This window comes from Podarcis pityusensis, assembly GCF_964106645.2.
Source record: "Podarcis pityusensis genome assembly, chromosome: 4".
NCBI classification, from domain to species: Eukaryota; Metazoa; Chordata; class Lepidosauria; order Squamata; family Lacertidae; genus Podarcis; species Podarcis pityusensis.
Window position 1 is genome coordinate 32,758,163 of NC_138027.1, and position 26,531 is coordinate 32,784,693.

The window sequence follows — 26,531 nt, forward strand, 5'->3', positions numbered from 1 at the left end:
TAAGAATGTGTAGTGATTTCTGTGTTTGGGAGAGAAACATTTCCAGGGGGTTGTTCTGGAATTTTACTGTTCAATGTTTAGGTGTCAAAGGACAAAAATCAATAGTTTAAATCTGTCCTTATATTGTATACTTATTTAGAATCAGCCCTCAAGCCCCCTGAGGGCCCCAAAATTTAACCAATAAACAAATAAAAAGTATATTACAAAACACATTGTATCATACAACATATATCTTTTTACGGTGAGAAATAAAGTACAGTGGTACCTTGGGTTAAGTACTTAATTTGTTCTGGAGGTCCGTTCGTAACCTGAAACTGTTCTTAACCTGAAGCACCACTTTAGCTAATGGGGCCTCACGCTGCCTCCGCACCGCCGGAGCACGATTTCTGTTCTCATCCTGAAGCAAAGTTCTTAACCCGAGGTAATATTTCTGGGTTAGCGGAGTCTGTAACCTGAAGCGTATGTAACCTGACGTACCACTGTATGCTATAACCTGTTTTACGTCTCTTCCCTCTCCCATGCTTTTTAATATATGGTGCTTTTACAGTTTATATGGATCTGGATTTTCCTGTGTTTTATTGCACCAGTATAATAAAGGGGCTACATCTTTCAATAAATTGGTTATCTGATTGTCTTTCTTCTCTTATACTGATGTTTGCCGATACAGTGGTACCTCGGGTTACATACGCTTCAGGTTACATACACTTCAGGTTACAGACTCCGCTAACCCAGAAATAGTTCTTTGGGTTAAGTACTTTGCTTCAGGATGAGAACAGAAATCGCGCGGCAGCAGTGGGAGGCCCCATTAGCTAAAGTGGTGATTCAGGTTAAGAACAGTTTCAGGTTAAGAACGGACCTCCAGAACGTATTAAGTACTTAACCAGAGGTACCACTGTATCACCATTTTGACCACTTCCCATACTCTTCTAATCCAGCCATCACAAACACATGAACATCATAAGAACATTAGAATAGCCTGCTGGATTGGGCCAATGGCCCATCTGGTTCAGCATCCTGTTTTCACAGTGGCCAACCAGATGCCTGTGGGGAACCAGGGAGCAGAACATGAGCACACCAGCACTCTCCTCTCCTGTGGTTTCCAGCAACTAGTACTCAGAATCATTGCTGCCTCCAATTGTGGTGGCAGAGCATTATCATGGCTTGTAGCCCTTAATAGCTCTCTCCTTCCATGAATTCGTCCAGTCCTCTTTTAAAACTATCCAAGTTGGTGTCCTTCGCTGCCTCCTGGGGGAGTGATATGACAATGCGCTGCTTGAAGTACTTTCTTTTATCTGTCCTAAATCTTCCAACATCCAGCTTCACTGGATGTCACCGAGTTCTAGTGTTATGAGAGAGGGAGAAAAGCTTTTCTCTCTTCACTTTCTCCATGCCATGCATACTTTTCTAAACCCTTTACAACTCTTCAATATCCTTTTTGACATGAGGCAACCAGAACTGTACATGGTACTCATTGTGTACAGATGTGGTTGCACCATCAATATCAGGCTTCCTCAACCTCGGCCCTCCAGATGTTTTGAGACTACAATTCCCATCATCCCTGACCACTGGTCCTGCTAGCTAGGGATCATGGGAGCTGTAGGCCAAAAACATCTGGAGGGCCAAGTTTGAGGAAGCCTGCCCAATATGTATGGCAGCATTCATGATATTGGTAGTTTCATTTTCAGTTCCTTTCCTAATGACCCCTAGCATGGAATTTGCCTTCTTTATGGCACACTGGGTTGACATCTTCATTGAGGTATCTAATATGACCTTAAGGTCTTGCTCCTGGTCTGTCCCCTCCAATTCAGACCCTATGAGGTTGTATGTGAAATTAAGATCTTTTTGCTCCAACATGCATCTAGTATAGGAGCATCAGTTTCCCTCCAGTTGTAACTAAGGCTATGCATACACCATACATTTAAAACCACAACTTTCCCCCCAAAATCCTGGGAACTTTAGTTTTATTCTGCGCTACAATTCCTAGCACCCTTAACAAACTACCATTGCCTTGATTATTTGGTGGAGCTCATGTGCTTTAAACATATGGTGTGCATGCAACCTAAACTTCAGTTAAGAGGTACTTTCCCCCCATCATTTTTCCATCTTCTGAAAGGACAATATCTTTTATGTATCTTAAAAGTGGATTTACTGCTAAGGCATAACCTGTTATACTCTCATCTTCCATTAATACTGTTGTCCAGAAATATCTTCTTATTGGGCGTGACCAGAATCTATGCAGTATGTTAATTATCTATTCATTTATCTAATTTAAAATGATACTTTTCTTCTTTTAGGAACTTCCTCCAAAAAGCAGTTTATATTCTCCAGGTCCTAAACCTAGCAGCTGCTTGAGTATAGCAGCTCAGCTGGTAGAGCATTTGGTTTCACAGTGTGGCACATTTTATGGGCAGCCCCTGTTGGGAGTTTGTTTTGTCACTGCTTTAGCACTTACCTGCGTTAGCATTCACTGTATCTTATAATGTAACCTTCTGCTCCATGATACAGATGGCTCTTCTGATATCAGTTAATTATTTGATTTTAGGGAAGCAGGGAAAACATTGTAGCATATGTATTTAAATAAAGTAGAGTGGAAAGTAACATAATTTTCTGTGTGCAGAAAAGACCCCATCTCCTGCAATTCAGGAAGAAGAAAAGCTATTTGAAGATGAAGAAGGTAGTGAAGGCTATGGCGATGAAGGCAAGTATTGCTAGCAATCTTTGGGTTTGACAGAGCATTCCTACTGCCTCCATGTTGATGGATGGGGTAGGATTAGGATGGCGCCTAGTTGCCTTCTCACCAGCCTCCGCTGGCAAAGAGAAGTGTTGATGGTGATGATAGGTTTTTCCATGGAGTCCCAAGGTTTTCCCTAGCAAGTGGAAGGCTGCTGGTGCCAGTGCTCCCACTGGTGGGAGCCATTGGTGAGTCTGAAATAGGGCATTTTGGTTTTTGGGCAGGAGGCTGATGGCCTTAGATTCACTGAGTCCACAGCTCTGAGGACCCTGATCCATGAGCTCCTCAGTTGTGTCAGCCCGTAGTTAGCACAGCTGAAAGAAAGAGAGAGAGAGAGAGAGAGAGAGAAAGAAAGAAAGAAAGAGAAAGAAAGAAAGAAAGAAAGAAAGAAAGAAAAATTGACACACTCCCCATGCCTTCTACTCTGGCCAGTGTGAGTGATCAGATGCAGCGGTGATCAGATTAAATATAGAACTAACTTTTGGGATTTGGGCAGGATGGAATTCTTGGTTGCAAGATATTGCTTACAGGACAGCTCAACCTCTGTGTTTAAAAACTGACTGCAATGGCTATGCTAGCTCTGAGTTTGTTTGTTTGTTTGTTTATTTATTTATTTAATCTCCTGTCCTTCAGCCCCAAAGGTGACAATTGTCACTTTATAATTGGCCACAAATGCTACCATCTTGTCTGTCTGAAAATTATATGCCTTTCTTCTTATTTTCAGCCTTTGTAGACTGAAAAGTGGTGTGTGTGTGCATGTATAAAATTATTGTTGATGTTTTTGAAATCCAGAAGAGGAAGAGGAAGTGGAGCCAATACATCTTGAAAAGCCTCCAGAACCGGTGAAGAAGAAGAAAGTAAAGGTAGAGAAGAAAATCTCTGAAAACTTCTACTATAACTATGAGGAGTTGTGTGCACTCCCATTTGTGACTCCAGATTCTGGCATTCCGCTTGACATGCTCAGTCTCATGTATCCACTTTTGCTAATAAATTAATAAATGGTAGGATTTTGATTATTTGGGATATGAAGGGAGAAATACAAGCTGCAGAGGAATTCCTGGGCTAGCCAATGCAAAAAAACCCCGACCTGGCCAGGCTACAGTCATTAAGAAACAATTGAGAGTCATTGGCAATGCAAGAGAACCGTCCTTTCCCCCTGCCCTGAGGTGTGAACAGAGACTGGGGATTTGAAAGGTTGCCAGGTTAACTGGGTGTGAGGTGACAGGAAAAGACTGTTTTTAGCAAGGTGTGCTAGGAAGAGAGAGAGAAAAAAGACAGATCCATCTTGACTGACTGAAGGCAGGCTGATAGAGAGGCCTCTGTCTCCATCATTGCACTGCTGGGGGGCGGGGGGCGGGAACAAGACCCTCTTCAGACCACTATGCTGTAAGATCTGGGCTACCTCTATTTAAACTCAGGTGTAAATATGAGAATAAATCATATTTCTTAACGCTATGACAGCCTCCACTATGTCTTCAGTTTTCCAAAGGAGCACAGACCCTGGTTGAGGGCCAAGACCTCTGGAATCCCGTGCATGGCTTGGCAGGGATTGGAGTGGCCTGTAACAATATAATAAGGCCATACTAGTGAGAAATTTTACATCCTCCCCAGTATTTCCCAACAGATTGGCAAAATAACAGGGCCTGCACTATTGCTGTGGTTTGTTCTCTCAGTTATGTAAGGGATCTTTTGCCTTTTGCCTTTTCTTTAATAGAAAACATTTAGAAATTGCACAGTACTTGAGGGCCGCAGGGACCTACATTGGCAATATGGTTAAGCCTGAACTTTTTTAAAGGATGGGTGGGCTACATTTTTTCTAGAGATTCAGCTCTTTTCTCTCATTTATATAAAAAGCCCCTATTGTGTTCCCAATACAATTACAATACAGTGCATTGCACTTTTCAGGAGACCTCTGGATTTTTATTGGTGGTAGTGTTATTACATGGTCAAAATAAACCCCGTGATGGCATCACTTTTCCTTAGTGAGTGTTCTTCAGTCACTCTTTTGGCTATGACTGCACTAGACGGGCAAACATTCAGATGTTGGATAGTTACACTCTCCTCTACATAGCTGGCAACCAACTCGTACTGCTGAATTTGCTAATGAAATCTCAGAAATATCTCCGAAGCACATGCGGTGGAGGGATTGGAGTAATCACGGTATGGCATTTTTGTTTTATCTCGTAAAGTATTTTGCTTGAGATCTTCCTTGGTAGCAAAATAAACAGGGCTCTTGGATTATGAGAATCTCTCTTTCAATCTGAGAAATATTTTGGCTGGTTCTTCACACATTAGGTGGTGCATTTAGCTATTGCCGTTATCTAAGACTTGAGTTAATTTTGTACTGTGTGAGATAAATATATATTTTATAATAGCAATACTTACTAGGGTGTCCTATTGATATTCATTCATTTAGGCTGGTTTCAAATGTTATGCAGGCAGTAACAAGGTATCTTGGATTAAAGAAAAGCTCTAACAAAGTGGACACTGTTTTCCCAAGCTATTGCACCTCTCTCTCTGTCCTTAGACTTGGAAAGACTTGCAGTCTTGGTGGAACACAGTATGGGGGTTGAGCATATGCTGCCATTTTCCAGAGGGGTAGCTGCAACCATATTTGTTTCAGGCAGTGCCTCCAGATGATGGTGAACTACAACTGCCATCAGCCTCAGCTAACATGGCCACTGGTGAAAGATGGAAGTTGTAGTCAAACAGTATCTGGAGGCCACTGCATTGGCTGTACTGGACTGAAATGTAGGATAGAAGTCAAATGAACTAAACTAGCAAATCATTACTTTACTGGATAAATGCAGAGTGAAAAAGGTCTTTGCTTCTACTAGGTACATCCTAATAAAACCTACTTTGCAGTAGGAGAAAAAGGATGGAAGCCAAACATGATTATCTATGAATACCCTTCCTTAAGGCCATACAGAGTATTACGAGGTAGGTTAAAACATAAGCTGTCTCACAGTTTCAGATTCATGCAGAAGAATTAATGGTCACAGAAATAGAAGCAATTTTCTGTTTGATATTTCTTGTTTGACTACACGGAGATTTGTAAGCAGTCACTCTCTTTCTTTTAAATATCTGCAAGTGATTAAGAAGAATTGGCATTATTATTTTCAGAGTCATATGCCATGTTCCCTTTTTCTGTGTTCATGTTCGAGAAAAAGCAATGGATGCATGGCTAAATGGCCAAGTATTGAAAGAAGGATGATAAAGGAATTCTATTCTTCATTACTGGTTTATTTTTTATTAGGTGGCTATCACTCTGGAACCTAAATGCAGTTCAATAGCTTTTGAGCTGAGTTTTTTTATTAAAAAAAAATAAAGCTGACAAATCAGTTCAATGGTATCTCTTACATTTGATGTGATTTCAGTATCCTGGCAATGTGAAATTACCATATTTTTTGCATCATAACACTCACTTTTTTCCTCTTAGAAAGTAAGGGGAAATGTCTGTGCGTGTTATGGAGCGAATGCCTGCAGGTGGCGGGGGGGGGATCTGCTGCAGTCGTGATCAGAGGATCCATGGTTCCCCTTCCTTCCCTCCTCCGTGGTTACAAAGCATGGATCCACATGGATCCTCAGGATTTTTGCATTGGGCTACTCCAAACTCACTGTCAGATCACATGTCTGTGGCCACAGCATGAACCACAAAAATCATATATCCACTATTTCGTTTAGAATATTTTTTTTCTTGTTTTCCTCCTCTAAAAACTACATCCGTGTTATGGTCTGGTGCGTGTTATAGAGCGAAAAATACGGTACTCATTGTGGGGGAAAGGAAAGGCTTATGATGCGCACGCACGCACACACACGCACACACGTATATACTAGTATCTGGGACTCAGAGACAGAATTTCTACAAGAGCTGAAGGCTCAAGGATAGATTATCACCTGAAGCCTTTGTTTTCTCTCTCTTCATACAGACTGTCTTTATTGTTCTCTATTTTATGGTTGCTTTGTACTGTTTAAATGTACTTAAAATAGAAGCAATCTGTTTCATACGTACTTCAAAAAAATAATAATTTACAATATGCGCTAGTTGATTGGCTAGCACATTGGTATGTTCCCGTGAACATTTATATTGCATTAAGAAACCTGTTATATCACCTTATTTCCAGGTGGAACTGAAGAAGCATATGCATTTGCTGACTTTAATCGTTCGGGTACTTTGATCGCCACAGTTGGGAGCAGCCCTGACTATATGTTAACAGTTTGGGATTGGAAGCAGGAAAAGATTGTATTGAGATCGAAAGCATTTTCCCAAGATGTTTTTAGAGTGACCTTTTCTCCAGAAAATGAAGAGCAACTCACCACATCTGGTTCAGGTCACATAAAGTAAGCCAGCAAGTAGCATAGTTTTATCTCAAGGAACTAGAATGCCACAGAGGCATACATGCATGCTGACTAAAAGGAATATTTCATCGGCAAATGCATCACACTAGAAAGCTGTACCTACCTTAACTATACATGAAATTTTAATTATCTGTATTAAAACATTCCTGTTACTCAGTGAAGACCACGTTTTATTTAGCTGCCCCAAAACATTGCAAGTATGATGTGCATTTTATTTATTTATTTTAAAATCAAGCTAGCCTTCTGCACTGGATTGGCAGTGTCCTAATTTTTGTTTCATGTTGTAATATAGTTATTTATAATCTTCAGACAATTGAAATGCCGTGAATATCTTCTGAAAGCAGGAAAAGAAGCAGCCATGTTGACTGGCTTCTTGTGTAATTGGCTGCCCTTGAGCGCTGCACCCTTTTTCTGGTGCTCGATGGTGCTGTTGCAGTGAGCTAGGAGCACTGGAAAGTGTAGTTTTGTCAGTACTCTTACACGGTGCTCCTCACGTCTGGCTTCCTGCTGTGGAAGCACTAGGTGGAGAGAAAGAGAAGCCTTACTCTTATCCTCTTTCCCACTGCCAGAATTGAAGCAGCAGAACAGTAGGTGAGCACGCAGCAGATGACCACAACATAAACTGACCCCCCCCCGATGTTATGGGAATAGCTTACCTAATTCTGTGTCATTAGAAGCAAAATGGGGTGGCTGGGCAATGGATGGCAATATCACAAATAAAATGTGCTCTGGACAATGTCAGAATTATCCTTCTCCTAACTAAAATAAACCAAAGTGTATAAAGATACATGTCCGGATTAAAAACCACTTAAATGCCCAGATAAAAAAATCCACTTATCCAATAAATTACATATGTCAGAGTCCACCTGTACTATAGTTATAAGGTGCAGTCTATCACACAGTTGAGACTTCTTAATTTCCACCTATTTGAATTGAAGCTGCATAAATTTACAATAGAATGTGCCTATAATTCCCGCAGACAAATTGGTTTGGTTCACATATAACTCCAAACTGGTTTAGGGTTTACATGCATGAGCCTGGGTGTTTGTGTGCTCCCCTTTACCCTGCTCTCTGGCATAAGAGCAAGGAGGAGATTGCAAGCTTTCATGTACCTTTTCAACTAACCAGTCGCTCATTCCATCTGAATGAAGATCAGTAGTTAGGCTTACCTGTGGTTTAGAAACAGTCCACCTTCAGACCATTCATTGCTTATAATCCTGGGTTGCGTCCGTGAATTGTAATTAGCACTAACCTCAGTTCAGTCGAAACAAGTAACAACAGTGGTTAGTTGGAAACAGAAATGAGAGCTCCTCCTTGCATTTGTGCCGGAGGAGAAGAGGAAAGTGGGAGAGTATGCAGTCCTAAGGACCTCCCAGACCATGGGTAGGCAAACTAAGGCCCGGGGGCCAGATCGGGCCCAATCGCCTTCTAAATTTGGCCTGTGGACGGCCCGGGAATCAGCGTGTTTTTACATGAATAGGATGTGTCCTTTTATTTAAAATGCATCTCTGGGTTATTTGTGGGCCTGCCTGATGGTTTTACATGAGTAGAATGTGTGCTTTTATTTAAAATGCATCTCTGGGTTATTTGTGGGGCATAGGAATTCTTTCATTCCCCCCCCCCCAAATATAGTTGACCCCCCCACAAGGTCTGAGGGACAGTGGACCGGCCCCCTGCTGAAAAAGTTTGCTAACCCCTGTCCCAGACTCATCCTTATAGCACTAAACTGTGGTTTGTATCAAAATGCAGCCAATTAGTGCATGTGAAAGGTTGATAACAGTCTGTTTAAAGACCAAAAGAACCCCACGAAAACACTAACAGAGCTTTAATTTTTATATTACCAGGTTTTGGAAGATGGCGCTTACTTTCACTGGTCTGAAACTACAAGGAGCACTGGGTAGGTTTGGAAAAACAGCATTGACAGACATTGAAGGATATGTGGAGCTGCCAGATGGGAAGGTGAGAAACATTTCTGTCTTCTCAAACTTTTCTGTATGATAAAATGGGCTCCTTTGTTCTCTATTCACATTTGCCCTGACACAAATTTACAGGACATTGCTGTGTGGAAAGGCATAGCCTGTCCAGTGTCTGCTGCTTCTAAAAATGATCAGGAGCTTATTCTGTTTTTAATGAAGTTTTTTTAAAAAAGCAGCTGGTAAACAGTGAATACGTTTTAAGAATTGGCGGGATATGTTCCCATAGACTGATATCGATCAATAGTTGCAGTAATTGAGATTTCTGAATTGTTTTTAAAGGCACATCCTTGTATAATGCAGTGCCCATCCCTCTTATGGTTTGTGGCAAACCAGTTAGCTGTAAACAAAATAAATCAAAGATAAAGAGCATAAAGAAATACTATTGCAGCAGTTAGAAAGCAGCATATGGTTGGACATTATCATTGAACTTATTGTTCCAAAACATTGCAAAAAAAACCAAAACTTAAAAAAATAAACCTGGGATCTGTAGTTGACCCTTCACATAGCAACAATTCCCAGTACAGTTCCCGGGGTTCTTTGAGAGGGAAGCATGTTTCAAATGTATGGTGTGCCTGCAGCCTTGGTCTTATGAACATGCCTCATTTGCCATTTTCCTAGCAAATGTATCTGTTGTCTGTGAAAACTTGGGGTGTAACTTACTTCAAACGTAATGTGTCCTTCCCTGTATCCCTTTTCAGATATACATCAATATGACAGAATACTAATGCATTTTGTTTTGTCTGCATGAAAGGTACTTTCAGGGTCAGAATGGGGCAACTTGTTGCTCTGGGAAGGGGGCCTCATAAAAGTGGAACTTTGTCGGCCTGGCCGTAAAAATTGCCACAACGGCCCAATTAATCAGTTAGTTCTGGATGAGGGAGAGGTGGTCACTGTTGGATCAGATGGATATATTAGGGTGAGTATTTTCCTAAGTCTTTATTTGGTGGGGGTATGTGTTTTCTTAATATGTCTCTTCTTTATACACTTAATATTTGAGTGAACCCAGGATTATTCATGGGTTGATGGTACTGTTTACTCTTCTGCACTTTTTATCAAACTATTAACAGTGGGCACTGTGATCTGAACCACTGAGCCTCTTGGGCTTGCCGATCGGAAGGTCAGTGGTTCGAATCCCCACAATGGAATCAGATCCCGTTACTCTGTCCCAGCTCCTGCCAACCTAGTAGTTTGAAAGCACACCAGTGCAAGTAGATAAATAGGTATCACTGCGGCAGGAAGGTATACAGCATTTCTGTGCGCTCTGGATTTCGCCACAGTGTTCCGTTGTGCCAGAAGCGGTTTAGTCATGCTGGCCACGTGACCTGGAAAGCTGCCTGTGGACAAACACTGGCTTCCTTGGCCTGAAAGCGAGATGAGCACTGCAACCCCATAGTCTCCTTTGACTGGATTTAACCGTCCAGGGGTCCTTTACCTTTTTTATTAACAGTGACCACTGGTTTTCACTAATGAGATTCCTGCTGGAATATTTCATTAACCTGGTGCTGAGACTGAATGAGATTTATTATAAGTGTGCTTGGGGTGGTTATTTCACAATCAGAGTACCTACACAAACAGGTAGTGAGTTAAGCTTGCCCTCCTGTGCCCAAAGACAGGAAGTGCAGACAGGTCTTTGCCCTTTAGTCACCTCTCTCCTTCTTAATCTATTTCCTGTCTTGGCCTGGAGCAGACTTGTGTACTGACAAAGACCTGTTTGCATTTCCTGTCTTTGGGAAAAGAGGGCAGCATAATCCATCATGTAATGTGTTCAACACCTTTGAGCATGGGTAGGCAAACTAAAGCCCAGGGGCCGGATCCGGCCCAATCGCCTTCTAAATCCAGCCTGCGGACGGTCCGGGAATCAGTATGTTTTTACATGAGTAGAATGCATCCTTTTATTTAAAATGTATCTCTGGGTTATTTGTGGGGCCTGTGTGGTGTTTTTTACATGGTGTGCTTTTATTTAAAATGCATCTCTGGGTTATTTGTGGGGCATAGGAATTGGTTCATTTCCCCCCTTCAAAATATAGTCCAGCCCCCCACAAGAGCTGAGGGACAGTGGACCGGCCCCCTGCTGAAAAAGTTTGCTGACCCCTGGATTTGAGAAATGCTATTCATATGAAAACATTGCTTCCTTCTTCATTTGCTAAGGCTTTCTTTCGAACTTAAACATATCTTATTTGATTGATGGTGTATTCTGTAACATGTTCTTGACACAATAGTAGCGCATTAATGATGGTTTTACCCTTCTTGATCAATTCTGTGATGCTTCCCAAGTTGGACCACATGATGGCTGTCAGAGAGGCAATAGCACAACAAAAGTGAGACAAGAAACCCACCAGGGCAGTTGTGAAATAGGAAGTTGCAGGAAGTGCATAGCTTGGGATTAAAGTGGTTATGGCTACCCTAAAACTTTTGCAGGCACAAATAGTTTTGAATGCGGGATGACCTATGACTACCCCAATAGTGACATGAGCACGCATAATAAAGAATGCACAGTGAAAAGAACCCAAATAAATGTGATGGTTAATGTGCCTGTTGTTTCTTGTGTAAATGGCAACTGTAGAGCCTGCACAGCCTCAGAAATATGGGGGAGGGAGGGGAAATTTAACTTTCTCCCTGTCACAGTCCTGACAAAAGTTGCCTCTCTGAAACTGCTTTCTGCATTTGAAACATCAGTTGACACCAGTGACATCAGCTGAGGACTCCCTTGAAATCCAGATAGCATCTTCAAGAGGCCATTTTTTGTAAGAAGCATGGTAGGGAGAGGCAGGTTTAAACTATCCCTTCCCATCAGTTACATGTGAATGAAAAATCCTTTTGAACTGCTCCTAACCTTAGGTTTGCTCATATTAGCCAAATTTTCACATTTAATGCATTGGTACTGGCATTTGGCAACAATAGATAATATTTTCTTTTCCAAACTCCATGAAGGTTTGGGATTTTGAAACAATAGATACAGCTGATATTGTGGATGACACTGGACTGCTGGAGGTGGAACACATTAACGAACTTTTAGTTGGCAAAAATGTAAATCTGAACTATATGGTGAAAATTCATGAACGTGGAGAACCATTTTGGTATGCTCAGGTAAGCATTGTTTTAGTCCTCCCCTGTGGTATATAGGATTGTGTTGTTGTTATCTTTTAGGATGCGCATTAGTCAGTAGAGAATGTGTGCCCTGATTCAGTGATGCACACAACCCTTTTTCATGTGTAGGATGTGATGATGTCATAGTAACATTTGAAGCTAAAGCAAAAAACCAGCCACCAAACTAGGAAAGTACCACTGTCGGGCAAAACAAAAAATAAAAATGGAAGGAAGGAATAAAACTTCAGGGGCATGAATGAATCTTATTCCAGACCTTGCAGCTAGGAGGAAGGGCAAGGCTGAGCGTTCAGTTCTCACTTCCTTTCATATAGTTCCTGTTAACCCTAAGGGGGAACCTCGCATTGGCACCACTAGGATGTAAGAATAGTTGCTACAGGGATGGGAATCTTGATTGTTGTTGGCAGGGAGAAAAGGCTAAGCCCCTCGTGCACCGTTGTCCTAGTCGGGCCTCCTTGTGCCTGCTGTGTATGATTTCAAAAAAATTAAAAATAGTGACGTGGGACAAGTTAGTTGTTGATTTGCTTGGGAAAGTGCAGCTAAATTTCTCTGAATCCAAGCCAGTGTGTTTCGGAAAGGGATGTAAATACTGTTTGAAGTGATAGCCAAAAGCTAAGTGTGTTTTTCTTCTTCTCTAGGATGCCAATGGAGCCATCTGGAAGCTTGATTTGAGTTTCACAAATGTTGTAAGTTTTCCTTTCTGTTTTGTTCCCCTGCTTTCCCCTCTCAGTCATTCCTCCACTGTACTTGAGTTATACCTGATAGTTAAATAGAAGTCAATATTTTAATCTTTAAAAGATGTGCAGCTTCTGTAGTTTATTACTTTGAAAAAGATGGTCTCAAAAATGTCAGTACTAGTTGTTTGTGGTTCCAACGGTGCTGCTGCCTCAGTGGAAAGTACTCATGCAAGGTGAGGCACCCACTTTTCCCTCTTTTGTATTTAAAGCCCCTCTCCCAGACTTCACACTGTTTCTGTGGATGTAATTTGGCTCCAATCCAAGCTGGGCTTCCCAATGGCTATTTTCAGGAACAGAAAAACATAGCGGGAGATCCGGTCAGATCTTTCATGTCTTGTTAGCTTGGCCCTAAGCGTTCAACAAACAAGGTCTACAAAAGAACAGATATAAGGCACCACTGATGCTTCCTCCTTAAAAATACAAAGTATACTGATTTAAAACTGGTGCTTTTTCTGGGGGTACTCAAGGGTGTGTAGTACCAGCACCCCCCCCAAATGTTAAAAGTGCGGCACGTGCTGTAATAACTTCATGGTGAGCACCAGCAACTTTTTTTTCTAAAAAGAAAAAGAGCACTGTTTAAAACCATGAACAGATATCAGTGTTTTTTGTCTTTGTTTATCTGATCTTCAATTTGTGCCCTAGATTGAAAACTAGGAACCCCAGTTTGAATGTCCAATGCATTTTAGAGATCAAATTTTCAGAGGGGTTTTAATGATATGTCCCTAGGTGACCCTGTTACACAAAACCTTTAAAATACTTTTACAAACAGGCCTCTGAAAAAACCCCCATTTTATTTCTTTCCCCCCTGTAGACTCATGATCCAGAATGCCTCTTTACTTTTCATTCAGGAAAGATAGAAGCCATGTGTGTATCTCCAGTCACCTATATCATGGCCACCACTGGTCTTGACCGTAAGTACACAACTTTTTCCTTCTGACTCCTCCCACACTCAGTTTTCAAGGTTAAAATTAGTTACGTTAAGTAGACACGTTTGGGGAATAATCCACAAATCACTTGTAATGGTGTAGTTTCTTTGTTTCTTCAGTGCCCCCATGTAAAATGTGTGGCTTAAATTTTAGAAAGCAACGGAGATTTAGCCTCCTTCTTATCCTGATCCCGTTAACCATCTAACGCAGGTTCAGTTCGTGTCTTTGATTTCATTGACAATGTGCAGTTGACTGAGATGAAGTTTAAACAGGGAGGAACAGCAATGGTCTGGGCACCAAACGTGGTAAGTAGTGCAAGATAGAAAGAGGAAGTATGTGGATGATAGTGCAAGACGGAATGGGGACATCCATGGCTGGAGCCTAGCTGTTTTAATGTACAAATGGCTTAGGGTTTATACTGCCCATCTCTTAAGATGGAGCATAATGAGATTGAGGAGCAGGTTGTCTGGATTGTTCTTCATTCCTGTTCCTCTAGTTTCACAGACTGATGTCCTCCAGATGTTCTGAGCTGCAGAGATCTGCTGGCTGGGGTGAATGCAAGTTGTAGTCCATAACATCTGAGAGTTTCAGTTTTGTTTTGATGGGTTTTCATATTTATTATCTGGCAAGCATTTAACTTTTACGGATTTTGTTTTTTGCGCCCCCTCCCGAGTTTTCCGGTGACAGTGAAAGAAAATAGTTTAGTATTGGTATTTGAGAAGAAAATGCTACTCACAACATGATTTATTTTCCCTCTGTACAAACAATTACATACTTTACATAGATTTAGGAGACGATGTATAGGGCAGGGTTTAAATTAGCTCTTAATCGCAATGTTATTCTGTTTTCTTGAAGGTAAATCCCAAGAAAGGCATAATGGTTGTAGGTTTTCAAGATGGCGTTGTACGCGTTATTGAACTTTTTGATCCAAAGGGACTTCCTGTTGTATCTGGACGGGACAAAGGAGCGCCTGCAGCCTTGCGTCTGAAACAGGCGTTCAAACCTCATACTACTATAGTAACAGCTTTGGCCTATGAGCGTAATGGAGAATTGCTTGCCACAGGGGTATGTTTCAACCAAACCTAAAAACTGTTTTGTTTTGAATGTTAGTGGAAATTTACTGCTGCAGATGCTGAGATGTAGATGATCAAACTGAACTTCAGATTGTTCATTACCTAAGAATTAAGGTCCAAGACCTTTTTGAAATGAGAGATTTTTGCTGATCCATACAAGTTTCAGTGTATAATGAGTCAGTTCAGAGAATTATTCAGGAGATTTTTTGACACCTCTGCTTCTCACATCATCTTAGCTTCTTCTCTGCTCCCTTGAGGCCCAGCTCAGAGAGAACATTTGGCTGAGACTTTAAAAGAAAGGCTTGTTCCTTAAGGATTCATGGAAAGGTTTTAGATTTGATTTTACGTGTTAAAATCATCAGTGTTGTGTTTTTGTATATGTTCTGTGCTTTAAACCATATCTTCTTCTTATGTAAGAATTGTTTGATTTTTAAAAGTTTTTTAAAGCCCTTTCTCTTAATTAGATTCATTACTGACCTTATTGTGGGTATTGGCTATAGATCGCCAAGCCAGACTGAATACTTGGATGATGATTTACTAGAGCAGATAAGAATGCTACGATTACTAAGACCCAGCATGGGTTTCTCAAAAGTCATGCCAGACCAATATGATTTCTTTTTCCCCCCCTTTTATTTCTTTTTATGGAATGAGACACTTGGTGGATCAGGGCAATTCTGTGGACATAGTTTATCTTGATTTCAGTAAGGCTTCTGACAAAGTCCCCCACGATATTCTCGCGAGGAAGTTGGTAAAATGTGGGTTGAACGAGGTAACTGTTAGGTGAATTTGTAGCTGGCTGACTGACCGAACCCACAGAGTACTCATTAATTGTTCCTTGTCATCCTTATAACACTAGGTGCAGCTTTTGTATATCAAGGTTGATGCTAAAACAGAGGATTGTGTTGTGGTGGGACTCTGTTCTTTGTAGCAGCAGACTAGCATGGCTACTCTTGTGGAATGCATGGCTTTATTCATTCTTCCGTCTTTTCCTTCCCAGAGTAACGATAAAACTGTGTTCTTCTTTAACGTTGAAGAGAAATATGAGCCAATTGGCTTCCTCTCTGTCCCAGGGCCTGTTCAGGCATTGCAGTGGTCTCCTCTTTCTCATGTGAGTAGCGGTGTTTTTCGTAGTATTTGCATCTCGTGATTTGTGTTGTAACACATTGCAATACTGTGTTTATCCATTGGTGGTTATGTTGTCATCAGTAACTGGCATTTAACACTCCGCTCCCATGAAGCATTTCTGGGGCAGGGCAGGGACTGGGTCCAAGGTCCCTCTGTTCTTTGGGAATGCCCCAGTGATTCAACTCCCTTTCTATGCCAACCTGGAGCTGGGGTAACTAATCCCCACCTCCACCCACCCCACTTTGGCAGCAATGGGTGAAATTTAAAGTATCTCAAAATCTGCATGAGAAATATATAATGCCCACTTTCTGCACCTCTCACTTTGGCCAACATGAGCCATCAGGGAAGTGGTGGGTGATCTGCTGCTTCCATACCCTCCTGTTTACAACAAAGTTTGTGTTTCATTTTGGCAACAGTTGTCCCTGAGCTCTGACCTATTTTTAAGAACATAAGAATGTTTCACCATCACCGTCAAAACTCAGCACCATACACGTGCCTGACACTTGTGTTTCATGTCCTTCTTCTGTAGCCTGAGAGCACGCTACTTATTTTCTGCAAGAACGGCATTGTTGTCCAGGTTCCTGCTCCAGACCCTGGGAATTACAACGCAGCAACGACCTATAGAATAAAAGACTTGCCTACACAATATTTTCGTTTCTGCAGCATAAAATCTCGGATTCTGGTAAAGCACCACATGCAAATAAGGAAATGCAATCCTAAGGAAAGATAGAATACTGAAGTAAGAAATGCTGAGCTCGTTAGTTATTGTGGTCCTGGATGTAAGACTGCAGCTAAGGACTTTGTAGCCCAGCAGAAAATATTTCTTAAAGTATTAGGATCTGCACGTGTTGATTATGAATGTGTCTGCCTCCAGGATCAGAGAGGCCTTGCCTCTGAATGCCAACCGCTAAAGAACAATGACAGATGTGGGCTGTTGCTCTCAATTCCCAAACAGATAAAACTAAGCCACACACACACACACACACACACAGTTAGTGAATGAAGTCCTATCTGTGGGCTTTGCAGACGTTGCCAGTGGGAGAAGGATGCTGGACTAGAAGGGATTTTGGTGTGATCAACACAGTAGTTTTTTAATGCTCTTTTTTTACTGGCTCTCTTAAAAAGCTTGAAGAGGAACTTGAACGCAGAGAAAAAGTGAGAATAGAGAAGGAGAAAGCAAAGCAGCAGTGGATAAAGCAGCAACTGGATGAGGGGAAAACAATGGAAGAAATTGAATTTCCACAGGAAGAAGCTGTGGAAGAGGAACCACTGCCTGAAATCTACATCCCAGAGACTCCAAGCCCCATCCTGTGTGGGTTTTACTCTCGGCCAGGGAAATTTTGGTTGTCGTTGGTAAGCCAATCTTTCTTTCTTTCTCGCAGGTAACAAAATGAGGAGAGTAGTTTCTCCCTTCTTTTATAGTATAATGAGAATGCAGCTTAAATGGCCGAAGGAGCTGGCTTTTCACATTGTACGCTTTCACCTTGGTCTCAGTTCTATTTGAAAGTGGTTTGAGTTTTTTTGTTTCACATAGAGGGCTGCATAGCAATCTCTCAGGACTTCAGTAGTGGCATCCCTCCCATTGTCAATTTTGATTGGCACTCTTCCTGCCAACCTCAGATGCAAAGCGAGATTAAAATCTAAATGGTAAAATGCAAAAGGTAAAAGGTAAAAACCACAAGATGCAAGAATGTCATGCTGATTCTGGATGTGTCTTAAACATGCAAGCATAGTTTTCACTCTTGTTTCTTTTCATTCTAGTGCTGTTCCCCATCTTTTGTTTACTTTTTAAGCAGAATTGCAGGCTTATTTTTCAAAGGAAGCCCTTTACCTGGAGATAGAAATGAAGTGTGTTTGCCTATAGTATGGTATGAAATACAACTGATGATGAAACCATTTTTGGGAAAGGAGGAAGTTTTAGTCTGGAATTTTCCAAACTGTAACAGATTAATGGGGGGGGGGGTAGAGAAGAGGAGAAAGAAGGAATCAAGAAATAAAGTTAACAACTCTTCATAACTCACTGTTTCCTTTAGGGAGAGTATGATACTGGATTCCTGTTCCACTGTGCATTTTCTCGTCAGCAAGGCGACAAAGAACCTGAGACTCGGAAAGATGAACCTTTTGCCTATATTCATTTAGAAGATACAGAAGACACTGCCATTAGACGGATTGTGTTTTGGTAATGCAGCTTTTACAGTATGTTGGTTGGTTTCATGGGTTGAGTTGGGTTTTTAAAATAAGTGTGAAACACTTGGTCTTTGTTTGTTTGTTTGTTTTTCTTTTATAGATTATATGCCTGTGTATATATTTGCAGGAGCTGATCTCTTGATATAATGGCAGTCTGGTTAGCACTCCATGACTGTCACCCCCTGAAAGTAGTATGTTGAGGAAATATTATGGAATACTATTAGACATACTGAGACATACTGAATTAGTTTAAGCTGTTACTTTTGCATCCTGGTTAGGGCATATAGCAGGGCAAGAAATAAATTTCCCCTTTTCATACCCTTCTTTATAAAAGCCCAAGCATTTGGATTTTAAAAGATTGAAATGATTTCCATACATCCAGTAGCAAATGTGGCTCCAGACTAGCTCGGGGGCCCCTTCCCACCAACCCAATGGTTCTCTTTTCACCCTCATAATGTATATGCTATGTATATGTATACTACATGCATGCAGATATAGAGGTGGGTTGCTGCAGCACTGGGTTAGCTGGTCCCCCACTAAATGTGTATCCTCGTGGAGGAGCTGCCTCTTCTCTGCAGAGATCAGGGTAGAGCAGGCCCCAGGTGCAAGATCCAAGATGCAAGGGTGAATGAAGTGATGGTTGGGATGAATTCAGATACCCTTTTGTATGTATCTATATGGAAAAGAGAGAAACAAGGGATTGAGAGGACGGTGGGATGGTGTGGCCATTGCGGTGCATTGTCTTTTGTCAGTGGTAGCCACCCTGTTGAAAATAATGAATCCATTGTCCATCTGTGCCAGCGCCAGGGGTGGAGGAAGAGGGGTGCGGTAGGGGCGGTCCGCCCCGGGTGCCACCATTGAGGGGGGGGTGACATAATGCTGGGTGGCACTCACCGCGGGGCCTGCAGCGTGCCCGTCACCTGTGTCTCCTGGGAGTGATGAGGTGGCTTGGGTGCTCCAAATGGTCCGCCCACCACCTCCCCCTCAGCTGTAGGGCGGCTGAGTGGGATGAGGCAAACAGACTCCTTGGAGGCCCCATGGTGCCTCCGTGGGCGGCTAGCCTCACCCCTTGGCATAGGGCATCCGTGCCGCCCCAGGCGTCCGATCGGCTTGCTCCGCCGCTGGCCAATGCTGATGCCAGGAAGAGCCAGAAGTCAAAGTGTTGAAGCTAGCAGTGAGTTTGTATGCAAAGAGTTCATAAGCATCAGTTTATGTGTAACTCAAACTGGATTTAAGAGATGTTAAAGGCTCCAGAATCCTCCAACCCACCTGTTCTGCTCATATACCCATTTAAGGTAAAATCCTAAAATGTGACACAGGTCACAGTCACACCATGCATTCATAGCACATAGATCCCCCCTCCGAGAATCCTGGGAACTGTAGTTTATGAAGGGTGCTTGGAATTGTAGCTATGTGATGGGTGATTACAGTTGCTAGGATTATTTGGAGAAAACCATGCGCTTTAAGTGTATAGTGTGGATGCAAGCACAAATGGTATGCTTCCCTTAGAATTGAGGAAACACTGTGATATTTTTTCAATCCATTAGTCAAAAGCTTCAGAAAACACCTCTGCCAGCATTACCTTTTTCCTACTAGAACTTTGGATGCCTCACGTTACCCGGGCCTTCTTAGGATTCACAGAACAATACTAAATATTGGAGGCAAGTGGAACTTACACTGCCTTCAATTGAGCTGTTCCAAACTCTGTTCGAGAGCAGAACTACTGCTGGCTCAGCTGGTGTAAGCCTGGCAACGGAAAAACAGACCTTGACATACACTGTCTTCATAACAGCATGAGTCCTGCCAAGCTGGCAGGTTATGTGGCTGAACTGAATAGAAGTTAGGATTCAAGTCCCTCTGCCTGGTACCATCCCACCACTTCCCCAGAACGCCCATTTTTCAGGGCTTAGGTAAAGGTAAAGGGACCCCTGGCCATTAGGTCCAGTCGTGACCGACTCTGGGGTTGCGGCACACATCTCATTTTATTGGCCGAGGGAGCCAGCGTACAGCTTCCGGGTCATGTGGCCAGCATGACTAAGCCGCTTCTGGGAAACAAGAGCAGCGCACAGAAATGCTGTTTACCTTCCCGCTGGAGCGGTACCTATTTATCTACTTGCACTTTGACGTGCTTTCGAACTGCTAGGTTGGCAGGAGCAGGGACTGAGCAACGGGAGCTCACCCCATCGTGGGGATTCGAACGAATGACTTCTGATCAGCAAGTTCTAGGCTCTGTGGTTTAACCCACAGCACCACCCAGGGCTTACAGCCATGTAAAATATGTCCATCTTGGCTCAGCTGATTAAATCCTGGCTGAGCTTGGATGTGGGAGTTATGCTGGCATATCTTTGGTTGAACCAGGATTCAACCTAGCCTGGCTGTGCTAGGAATCGGTTGTCTGAGCCTGAATTTCTGAATCCTAACTTGCACATACCAGTAGATCTTGGGTTTGGATTGCTCCCTTAGATATCCATTTCGCAGGGCATTGTGGAGAAAGTAATCACCCTCAGCTGTTTACGTTTTGATTACTTCCACAGCTCCACTGGCTTGCTAATGATCTGTGGCATGCAGGATGGAGCAGTACGGATCTACGCTCTCCATGAGAAATGGCTCTCAAAGGACAATATAGCTGGATATTGGTCATACAGCATGCATGATAATAACTATGGGCAAATTCAAGGCATCTGTCCCAGTTTTGATGATCGGTTTCTTGTGACCTGTGGAGCAGATGGCAATATTTTTACTTATAACATCCTTTCAGCTGAGGAGGTTAAGAAAGTGCTAAAGGCTAAGGTGCCCTCTCCAAGGGTAAGTAACAGCCAGGAAGATAGGCCTTACTTCATATTTTAAGTGCACAATTATTGGGAAACTTTCAGCTGTTTCTCCTTGATGAACATTTTTTTTCCAGTCTCCTTAGGGTTGGGCAGCAGGGAGGTTGCTAGATTGCTAGAAAGACACCATTGTGTCTTTTATGTCCTATATGAATTATAGTACTGTGAGGAGCTGCATGCAATTCCAACCTAACTTCAGGAACAGCCATGCCAACTGTTGACAGTGCCATCAATTATTTGATTACATTCTTCCACAGAGAGGCCTTGAAAGAGAGAGACCAGCAGAAGATATTGAGGATCCTACTGCCTACAGGTAAAGCTGCTGAAAGATAGACTTTACTTCTGAATCCCTCATGAGGAACAGGTTCCACTAATGGCCTCTTTGAAATGGCAGTGCACCCTCATCCAGTGTGGCATATTGACAAGTCATGTTGCTAAAGCTATTCCCCTCAAATATCTCTCTCACTTCTCGATTGGTGCCTGGGATGCCAGTATGAATTAAGAGGTCAGATCTAGATGACTTCTAGATAAGCACTCTCTGCTCTGTTGAAACAGTTCCTTAATGCATAAAGCGTTCAGACCCACCCAGCCCACCTCAAAAGCCACTGTTGGCTTTGTCAGGATAATTGTGGTGCAGCTTCTGTCAGCTTTTTAATCATTCATTTGGTAGCTCCATCTAATAGTTCAGTTCTATACAAATTTATTTGTTTATACAACACTGTCCCAAAGAGGCTTATTATCCAAATATTGCAAAACTGGATATTTTGTAGATAGAATCATAGAATTGTAGAGTTGCAGGGGACCCCAAGCTGTGTAATTTTTACTGTAAAAAACCCTTATTACATAATGAAATGTTATTCTTTTCTGTAGGCCCACTTCCAGAGTTTAGGTTTAAACTGCTCCATCTTCTCTTTATTTTCTCATATTTCTAGTATTGAAAATGCGAAGCAAAAAAAGGAACACGATTATATAATGAGGATAGCAGAACAGAAGAAATCTATTAAGAGACAAGAACTAAGCACTCTAAGGGAGGAGTTTCAGAATTTGCTCCAAATGAACCGTCAGCTGCCATCCCACATGCAACTTCACAGAGCAGTATGTATGGTTTTTCTTTCTTTAGAGGTACAAATTAATGCCTTAGTGTGGCTTGTATTTTTGTAATGGGTCAATGTTTATTTTGTTTTACTAGGGTATTTATGCTAAGGGCTCAGGTCAGTTTGCAATTTAAATAAAACAACCAGCTGAAAGTGGGCCCACTGCTTCCGTGTTCACTCCCAATAGTTGAAACAACAAAGCCTGCTATTTTCTTAAAAAGAAAAATGCCTGTTTTGCTTTTTACAGTTGTGCTTTCTATGCATTTCTTAGTTTATCTTGATAGTTTTCAGATTCACAGTGTGTTTGAATTGCTTTGTCCTATAAAGGTGGTTCCAACCTTTTCCCCATGGTTAAAGTATTTAGTCCAGTACTCCCCAAGGAACAGCTTGTTGGAACACCGAATACCAGTAAATTAGGAGGGTATTCATGTCATTTTACCATGCATGTAAAGTGTAAAGCAGATTAAGAACTACAAGATTTAGCTTTGGTTCCATGTATATGTAGAGATTGACTAATACATTCAGGTGATTGCTTTGAACAGTGAATCTTACAAGTGGACATCATTGGGAACAGTTTGGAAGTAGAGAAATGAATTAGCTGAGGCTCGACTATGACTGCTTTAAAATATTGTTAAGGTTGCTGACTGGCTGTTCCTAAATTAGGCAAATTGCTGATGGCAGTTAGGATTTCACCAGTATTTTTATTTCTTCATTTATTTTATTTAGAATACGTTTCTCTCACTCTATAGCTCCAAAAGGCTCTAAAAACCAGCTTGCAAAAAGATCAAAATAACATCACAATCTATGTAGCACAGGAGCAGAAATTACATCTTGCCCTTGGTAGAACTATTCAGGAGAAGAGGTGCATTCTGGTGATGGCGAAAGAGGGGGTGGGCAACATGGTCATGGAACAGCAGAGTCCCATTTTGCCTCAGGTGATGAAATGGGATGGGTCACCCCTTGTTTGTAAACAGATGCTGGGGTACCTCTGATTCTGGATGCTTTTGGACTTCAGCTCCCATTATCCCATACCATTGGCCATTCTCGATGGGGCTGATGAGAACTGGAGTCCAACAACATCTGGAGGGCCACAGTTTCCCCATCTCTGCCTTGGACCATCATGATCCATCACATCCCAGCATCCGGGAGCACTGCTGAGAAGGAGAATAGACATCCAGCAAATGAACAAACTGTGACCGTAACCACCATCAAATGAAACGCTCCTTTTTCAATACGCAGCAATTTGAGTTGGACCGCAGAATCCGGGCAGAGATGGACAGAAAGACTGCGCATAAGATCCGGCTCGTCCTAAAGGAATTGGCCTGGGAACAGGAGAAACATCGTATTGGGCTGCAGAAAGTAGAGAATCGGCAAGTGCCATTTCCCGTTGTCCTCAAATTTTGGGAGAGATTCTTCATTTGCTAAGATGTTATATTTAAGCAAAGTTTTTGTTTTATTTTTAAAAAGCTGGAAACTTTCCCTTGAAAACTGAAGTCATTCTGGTATTACTCATTTTGCTTGAGAACATAAGAGAAGAACGGGGTAGGATTAGACCAGATGCCTCTCTTGCCCAGTGTTCTGTTCTCACAGGAGCCAAACAGATGCCTATGGGAGGCAGAGCAGCAGGACCTGGGGACTCTCCTGCTCCTGTTGCCCAGCAGCTGGTATTCAGAGGTATACCGTCTTTCATCCTAGAGGCAATATATAGCCATCAAGACAGATAGCCATTGGTAGCTTTATTCTCCATGAATTTGCCTAATCCCCTTTTAAAGTCACCCAGTTTGTGCCTTTGCTGCAACTTGTGGTAGCAGATTCCATTGTTTAGCTATGTTCTCTGTGAAGAAATGCTTCCTTTTGTCTGTCCCGAATCTCCCACCATTCTGTTGGATGACCCTCACTCGGTTTTAGTGTTATGGAAGAGAAACAAAAACTTCTCTCTGTCCACTTTCTTCACACCAGGCATAATTTTAGGTGCCTCTATCACAGGCTTCCTCAACCTCGGCCCTCCAGATGTTTTTGGCCTACAACTCCCATGATCCCTAGCTAGCAGGACCAGTGGTCAGGGATGATGGGAATTGTAGTCTCAAAACATCTGGCGGGCCGAGGTTGAGGAAGCCTGCTCTATCATGTCGCCCCTTAGTTTCCTTTTCTCCTAAACTAAAAAGACCTAAGCTGCATCCCCTTCATCGTTTTGGTTGTCCTTTTTCTGACCCTCTTCCAGCTGTGCAACATCAAGAACTGTACATGGTATTCCAAGTGCAAGGACACCCATAGATTTGTATGAAGTTAGATAGGTACTGCTCCGGTGCGAAGGTAAACGGCGTTTCCGTGCGCTGCTCTGGTTTCGGTGTTCCGTTGCGCCAGAAGCGGCTTAGTCATGCTGGCCACGTGACCCGGAAAAACTGTCTGCAGACAAACACCGGCTCCCTTGGCCTGTAAAGCGAGATGAGCGCCACAACCCCAGAGTCGGCTGCGACTGGACTTAGCTCTCAGGGATCCTTACCTTTATTATACAAATACCTTTTGTTTTTTATTTTCAGCCCCTTTCCTAAAGTTCCTAAAGTTCACTAACATAAAATCTGCCTTATTCACAGCTGCTTCACACCAGGTTGATACACCTGTAAGCAAGTGTAAAGTGATGAAGCGCATTGGGACAAAGAATCCCTAACTTTGCATATAAACGCTAAAGGGATCTGAGCTGACAGTTACAGACCAGGAAGGGAGTTATTTGGGTGGCACAGAGAAAGAGAGAACTACGCAATGCTGCAAACTCCATCTAATTTTAGCTCTAGCCCTTCCCAGCAGCTGCCATGTAGTTCTTGACTGATTAACCTGGAGGGAATGCTGCCTTTGACAGAAAAATGGTTTGTAGACCCTGGCATAGAGGCTGTTGCTGCTTGGCTGATCCCTGCCGAGACAACTTTATGGAGCAGAAAATGTGGCATTTAAAAAATTAGATCTTTGCTTTGATTCCTCAGGTTTCGGGCCAGTTTAGAATATGACACCATTGTGGTCTGTGCCATGAGAAGCAACCACCGAATCTCCACATACAGACTGTTGTCAATCTCAGAAAAATTGTACAATGTCAGTAAACAAAGTCAAGCAGCGAAAAGAAGACAGAGCAAGTACGACCATAAAGGAAAAGACACAGACCAAAGGACAGAGACTCAAAAGGATGCCAGTAAGCGTTTGAAAACATTGTGGCAGAACTATCACAACCATAAGATAATATTTTTTTCCCCAGCCTTCATCTTATATTACTTGTTATGGTTCTATACCAGAAGGTTTGTCAGATGGTATCCTCGCACTATATTTCAAAAAGCAGTTCCCTAACGCTGCTCAAAAACAGAGTTCCCCACATTGCATTGAATGTCAACAGTTTCCTCCACAAGCACAATACTTTATTTTTCTTCTTGGTGAAATACTGTGATTTTTTTTTAATATAGTGGAGTAGCAAGTGCCTAAGCAAGTAGGTCGCTGGTTCTTCAGAAATATACTGGGTTTGCAGTTTATCAGAGCAGATGGTAGAGCTGCCTTTGTCTTGTCAGCTTTTAGTACTCTGATTTATAAGAAAGTGCTGTCCGGTCAAAATTGTACTGTATGTGTTTATTGAGGGCAGACTCCATGCCAATATGTGATTCTTTGCCAGCTGTGCGATCGTACCCATATTTTTTATTTAGTTTTTCTATATAGTGCTAACACATGTGGAACACTGTCATGGGACTGTATATCACAGGCTAGTAGATAATAATTATTATTAACAGTGCCTAGGAAACCTTGCTTTTATTTTTTAAGGGAAATGTCTTTTAAGTGGTCCGGAATGTCTAATGGATAGTTCCTCCATGGGAGCTAGGAAATTGCTGGAGTGTTTGAATTCTGTCAGAGTTTAGAAAGTGACACACACACACCAGCTAAGATGAGGGTGCTAATGTAAAATCTGTATGTATGTTTGTCTGTCTGTGTATAGAAAAAGAAGGGCAGAGAGAAGCACAAAGTTAGCAGAAGGCTAAAAGAATGTTCAGATAAAGGTTGCCGCTCTCTGGTGATGTGATGTGGGGTAGCCAATCTGCTATTTAATAAGGCAATGGCTTTGCTGCTTGCCTCCATTTAGGGGCTTTTTGTCTATTTGTTAATAAACCAAATGTATGTTGTGCGCCTCCAGTGCTCTCTCCTTCAAAGGAAGCCAACTTATAAAGTGTTGCCCCTGGAACTCTCACCGGCCAGAAAAGTGGAGAATTTGTTCCTTAGCTTAGGTTGAAGGCAACCAGTAAAGGTGGTGGTGTTTTTATATAGAAGGATTATTACAATGGCTTCTCTTAACATTTAAAGTAATGCTGAAATAATGTTTTAGGCATTATTTATTAGAGTTATATATCGCTTTTCATCAAAA

The 26,531-nt window shown here is 42.1% G+C and overlaps 1 protein-coding gene across 2 annotated transcripts in view; it reads left to right on the plus strand.

The window, feature by feature from the left end:
- CFAP44 (cilia and flagella associated protein 44) overlaps window positions 1-26,531 on the plus strand; it is a 42,835-nt gene that overhangs the window by 1,127 nt on the left and 15,177 nt on the right. For both annotated transcript variants that reach the window (XM_081004296.1, XM_081004295.1), the window contains exons 3-23: window positions 2,618-2,698; window positions 3,524-3,701; window positions 4,729-4,891; window positions 5,569-5,671; window positions 6,856-7,072; window positions 8,935-9,049; window positions 9,818-9,982; window positions 11,998-12,153; window positions 12,810-12,857; window positions 13,720-13,819; window positions 14,045-14,139; window positions 14,690-14,899; window positions 15,905-16,015; window positions 16,562-16,714; window positions 17,158-17,385; window positions 18,066-18,211; window positions 20,754-21,024; window positions 21,305-21,360; window positions 21,980-22,142; window positions 23,381-23,511; window positions 25,120-25,322. In XM_081004296.1, coding sequence (XP_080860422.1) covers window positions 2,618-2,698; window positions 3,524-3,701; window positions 4,729-4,891; window positions 5,569-5,671; window positions 6,856-7,072; window positions 8,935-9,049; window positions 9,818-9,982; window positions 11,998-12,153; window positions 12,810-12,857; window positions 13,720-13,819; window positions 14,045-14,139; window positions 14,690-14,899; window positions 15,905-16,015; window positions 16,562-16,714; window positions 17,158-17,385; window positions 18,066-18,211; window positions 20,754-21,024; window positions 21,305-21,360; window positions 21,980-22,142; window positions 23,381-23,511; window positions 25,120-25,322 — 3,093 coding nt within the window. The remainder of the gene's footprint in view (window positions 1-2,617; window positions 2,699-3,523; window positions 3,702-4,728; window positions 4,892-5,568; window positions 5,672-6,855; window positions 7,073-8,934; window positions 9,050-9,817; window positions 9,983-11,997; window positions 12,154-12,809; window positions 12,858-13,719; window positions 13,820-14,044; window positions 14,140-14,689; window positions 14,900-15,904; window positions 16,016-16,561; window positions 16,715-17,157; window positions 17,386-18,065; window positions 18,212-20,753; window positions 21,025-21,304; window positions 21,361-21,979; window positions 22,143-23,380; window positions 23,512-25,119; window positions 25,323-26,531) is intronic.